Consider the following 5,537-nt stretch of genomic DNA (forward strand, 5'->3'; position numbering starts at 1 on the left):
TAACCACCTCTGGAAAGTTGAGGTCTAATAGGAACAAGGGATACAAGAAGAAATGCTTGTAGATGGGATAAGGGAGGAGGTTTGAGCAAAATTTCATGCACAGTTTCTTGTGATGGATACAAATAGGGTCAAGTTTAGAACTATACCAATCCTTTATGTAGTTAAAATGAAGTCCTATTTTGACCATCGAATACAAGATGGTGTTAATAACTTTTATTACTCAAGTGTTATACAAAAATGCACTTTTTTGTAAAAATTGATTTTATTTTAAAAACTTTTTTTATTTACAAAAGGCACTAGATTAGAGAAAAAAAAGAACAAAAGCTAATTTTGCTTAAGGTGGGGATGACAATACAGGGTCCTAAGTCCTTTAATTAGGGCATCTATCATAAGAGGTTGTACGATTTCAACCAAACTTTTTGAAAAGTAAAAGCAAGTATCCTGGTTGCACTTTTGGGCTAGGTATTTTGTCTTTTATTACTATCCCTTAATGTTCTTCCTTAGAACATCTATCAAAATAAATAATTGGATCTCAACACAGACCAAGTCTGTTGATTTTGAATTGAAATCAAGTAGTTGGGGGCATCAAGCCATGGCTAATTGTAGAGAAAGCCAAGACATAGTCCGAGTGAGTGAGAGGAAAGTCTGGGATAAGCCCTTTTTAGGATTGTATAAAAATGATGTCATTTGGCTTTTGTAGGAAGCAACTCCAACTCTGTAGGAAGCAGGAGTGTCCCAGTTCTGTTTTTTGGTTGTCAAGATATAATCTATTTTCTGTAGGGAAAGGGCTCAATATGCTCAATTTCTAGCAACATCTGGTAGAATGTCCACCCAAGTTTGTAGGAAGCAAGGCTATTGGCCTAGTTATGCCTTAGGATTCTGGACCCAATGCAACCTTTGTATGGGGGAAAAGGGGATGATGTCCCTAAATTATCATCATCAGGAAATCTGACAGAGAGGACATGGGTCAACCTAATCTATTTAACAGCAAGAGTCAGTGGTCTAATTGTGTCTTGGGCAGAGCACCCATCTATTCTGGCCTTTTTGAGGGCATTGGTGCTTACATTCTTATATTCACAAATCTACCAGAAGATGTTGTTGAATCTTAACCAAACCAAATGGGAATCAAAAGAAAGCATCAACTTGTACCTGTTTGGATATTGTACCCAAAGCAACCTTTATTCTTACTTACCTTTATTTACCAGATGAATGTAGTAGGGTCTTAAAGAACCTTATTAGGAAGTAATTCTAACTCTATATGGGAAGAAAATATGGCTCTCAAATTTAATTCATCAGAACCATAGCCTGAGGAGTTTGTCAAATCTCAACCAAACTTAGTCAGAAGTATTAATGAATGGCCTAGTTATGAAATCAACAGGATAGGGAATCAGGACTGCATGCAGTCAGTAAACAGAAAAATGTGTATAATGCCAGCAGTTGGTTTGCATGATTATTGTGTGCTGGCTTATATACAAGCATTCCTGAATAGTCTTCTGATTGATTTTCTTTTTTCCACATTACAGGAGAAAAAAGTACTATTCATTGAGCATTTCAATAAAAATCCCAAAGTTTTTTTCTTACCATTTCAGGCTTTAATATTAAGAAAAGATTTCTAGCTTATTAGCACAAAATATTTTTTAAACAATTCCAGCTTAATAGCATAATAGTCAGAAACCAATGTCAGATCTTGCTTCAAAAACAACAAATGTAAAAAATAAAATTTACCACTATAGATTGCTTATTGTTTTACTCAAATAGTGGATTAAATTGTGAATTTAATGTAGTTATTAAATCCACAAAATATAGCTGGTTAAAAGGATTGCTTCTTACAAACATAAAGCCAATATGAATACCACTTCAAAGCATCACTCAAACACTGCCTAAGTAAAGAGACATATGCCTTTGATGTATTTTATCCCCCAGGACTTTACAAGAAAGAGTGGTTGCAAAAACTTTGGAGTACGTTTTTTCAATTGTAACTTGAATGCAAAGGTGGCTTAGTTGCATATTCAGCATCTATGCTAGCTTTGGAATAAAGTCAAAGTATAGAGGAGGTAAATAATTTTAAACAATTTAAATCTGACTTACAAACTGAGCTGCTGGGTGAGTAAAATTTTAAAATAGATTCATAGAACTATTTAAATACAAATTATTTGTCTTGTGTGTTTTGTTTTATTTTTTAAATGGCGAAAAATATTTATTATCTTGTTTTTAGTCATATTTTGGTTAGGCATGTTTTGGTTACATATAAGCAGAACTTGGTAGCCTACAATGTTTTGTCCCCTAATTCTTTATTGTTTCAACTCCTTTTATTTATTACTGTCTTTCCTATTATTTTTCTATTTTTGGTTGTCTTTACTTAGTAGCATTTTTGAGTGAGTTCACTGATTAGTTTATGAATAGTAATAAATTATTGAACTACAACTAATATACTTTTCCTGAATCCTGGATTGATTTGACCTATGAATCAGAGGAGAAAGGGGATCCCTCAATACTTGTCATAAACAGTTCAACCAAAAGCAAAAATTGGATCCAGACAAAATGGTGGGTGGTAACAGATGAACTCAGAATTGTGCCTTTTTATGGTCTGCATATGATCCAATCTCTTTGGGAGAGAGGGTGGGTAAAGGTATCAAAATTTATGTACATTAGCCTACTTACTAGGCATCCTGGCAAAATTTATTCAGCACCTTGTCAAACACTACATTTATGGAGTTAGGTGTCTGTGCTTGATTTGATGTATGTAAGGGAATGGCAAAATTTTTGTCATACACATTTATAAAAACATTATATTAGATCTCAACAAAATTTAATGGTGAGGGATTAATAGCTTGAGGTGATTAGCTAGGACTTTTGCTGCTCCTTTTCAGCATTTAAGCATGAACTGATACTCATTGTTCCTCATGCTGCTACTCATTGTGACCTCTTGGGTCACATATGTTAGAACACTTCATGGATCCTTGGCATTAAAAGTTTAATTTGGATTGTAATTATAGCCTAGGGTTGAAGATTTTTTCAGCAACAGAGAATAGGGATGTAGTTTTTTTCTCAATGTCATGTCAAGCCAAGAATAAGCTTACTCTGGATTGAGAGTCTGACAGAGAAGGGAAGCTACCCCAAAATATCTAGGTGCAAACTTACTGTCATGTTGTTATAGATTTTATCTTCAGTTTAAATAAGCAGCAAAATCCCACAATAGATAATAAATTAGCTTACAGGTTCCCAGTAGTTATAAGTCTCATCACAGTCCAAAATATTCCCTTCAATAACAGCTGTCATTCTAGCAATAAGCAAAAAAAGAACTCCAATAGAAAAGGGTAGGCCAGACATGTTACCAACTTCATTTTGTTGACTTTTGTTAGGTTTTTCATTTGATATGAGCAACTGCTCCAGAAGTGGGGATAAAGTTTCAGGTTGATAAGCCTTCCTAGCTCTTGGTCCATCACTGAAAGAAAAGAAAAAACACTTGCAAGGGAAGTGAGAAAAATAGCATTTTGTGCCATTGGCACATCAGTATAGTCTACCTACATATAGGTACAAATTGAGCAACCTGTTTGACATTTTTATTTCAATTTGTAATAAAATTGGCAAGGAAGATTATATGAAAAAGACTGGGCAGAGGAAGAGTTACAAATATAACAGAATTGAGCAGCTCTGCAGTCCAAATAAGTGAACAAGTAAAACATGAGATCAATTAATGCTATATCTTTGAATTTTTTGTATGGGTCTTTAATTTTCAAGCAATTCTTCAGAAATCCTTGAACAAACAAAATGTTTAAAAATACATTAGCCTATAAAAAGGAAGGAATTATATGAGTTCAAATCAAAAATTTTAATGATGATATAAGGTAATGATTAGATTAGAATGTTTTTATTTGAAAACAAATATATAAACAAACTATAAAAAACAGCCCACTCTATGAACTATTCTATTTCATGAAGAAAAAGAATAGTTCAAAACATATCATAGCTTCATAGAAAAAAAAATATTTTGTCAAACATTAACCCTTTCCATAAAAAAAATGTTGCCCCTTTCTCCTGCCCCCAGATAAATTGCAGTAATAATTTTTCAATAGGTTGCAGATTTATTTTATTTTCTCAAAAGTACAAGATGAAAAATGCTATCAATTCTATTCTTCAATAGAAATCTAGTTAAAAATCTTTGTGTTATAAAAGTGAAACCTTGCAAAATAGATTGTCTGCTTAAATAAAGTACAACAAAATTGTTTTCAGCTTCACAACTTTGCTCAATCCCAATTTACAAGATTTGAATAACATGCATATATATTTCTGAAATTTTGGAAAAAAAACGTTGATATGGCTTAAGATTCTACCCAAATAGGGTAAGACACCCAGTAGTCGGCCACCTGCCTATTCTTAGACAGAATCTTTTATACTATTTTAATCACTAATTTACAATGAGCCATTTGTATGTCTGAGTTTAGGCAGAATTGTCTCTTGTTTGTAAATTTAAAAATTGGAAGCACTGTGCAAATGAAATTACTTAAATAAGTGGCCTACCTTTTTAGAAATTATCAATAAATCTAGTTATACAAAGATTAGGTTTCTAGATGGTATATTAAGGCAATAAGTATATTTTGGACGTCAAAAAGTTTCCCAATTGATCAGACTGTCTAACTAATGGGTGTCTTACCCTAATAGGAATTGTATTTTTCAGAACTAAAACCAGAGAAAAAGAAATTAACAACAGAAAAGTAAGTTAAAATGTTGTTTTGTCAAAATTTCAATACCTGACATGTAAGCAAATTTCAGGACCCTCTAGAGGGAGAAGTTGTGGAGATAGGTACTTCAAAATACCTTCCTGGGACATACTTTAGCCTGTAGACCCATCCCTGAAAGCTTCATTTTCCTAACCTAGCCCCTTTCCAAGATAGTAAAAAGTAGCTAAAGTAGAATTTTAACAAATCAAATTATTATGTTTATATTTTTACTCATGTTTTTAACTTCTTTAAAACAATATTTTTTAAAACAGTATAAATATATAGACAAATATTAGCTTTAGGCTATAACCTATTAAAAAAAAAACAGTTACGGGCTCTTTGTACAATCAGCTTAGATTTAAATAGCTTAACAGCCTTGAATATTCACCTGGAAATTTCCTGCATCTTAAAAGTTTAAAAATTTGCGATGTCTTTTCGAGACGATGTTGCGGTAAATTTAATTGTAAGGGTCAAAACCGCCAAAAATAACGACTTTAAAAAAAAGTACCGCCTTCCAAGAAATATTTCCGCAGGTTGCGCCTCGCGCAATACGTGCATGCCATACCACATATTTCTCTCTGGTCAAACAGTTTGTGGTAACAAACTGTAAATAAGGAGCGACACTGCACAAATGTAGTCAAAATTCTAAAAAACAAAGTTCTTATATCAATAGATATATCAAAAGAATTGTGTTTCATGCTGATTCCAAATATATAAGATTCATTGTGTTTAGGGTTGTCCATCAAAAGCTACGATCCTGAGAAATTTTGCCTGATATTCGAAAAAATGAGGAAAACACTTTTCAAAAGTCAACTT

The 5,537-nt window shown here is 32.9% G+C and overlaps 1 protein-coding gene across 1 annotated transcript; it reads right to left on the reverse strand.

Moving 5' to 3' along the window:
* Positions 1-3,207: 3,207 nt before the first annotated feature.
* LOC148946168 (alpha-1,2-mannosyltransferase ALG9-like) lies at positions 3,208-5,200 on the reverse strand. Its single transcript, XM_089097622.1, has 2 exons — positions 5,110-5,200; positions 3,208-3,445 (listed from the first exon to the last, which is right to left on the reverse strand). The coding sequence occupies exons 1-2, from the start codon at positions 5,124-5,126 to the stop codon at positions 3,208-3,210; spliced, it is 255 nt and encodes an 84-aa protein (XP_088953748.1). The 5' UTR covers positions 5,127-5,200.
* Positions 5,201-5,537: the final 337 nt, after the last annotated feature.

The sequence above is a fragment of the Artemia sp. Qi Xiang Cuo genome, chromosome 12 (assembly GCF_049724085.1).
Source record: "Artemia sp. Qi Xiang Cuo chromosome 12, ASM4972408v1, whole genome shotgun sequence".
NCBI classification, from domain to species: Eukaryota; Metazoa; Arthropoda; class Branchiopoda; order Anostraca; family Artemiidae; genus Artemia; species Artemia sp. Qi Xiang Cuo.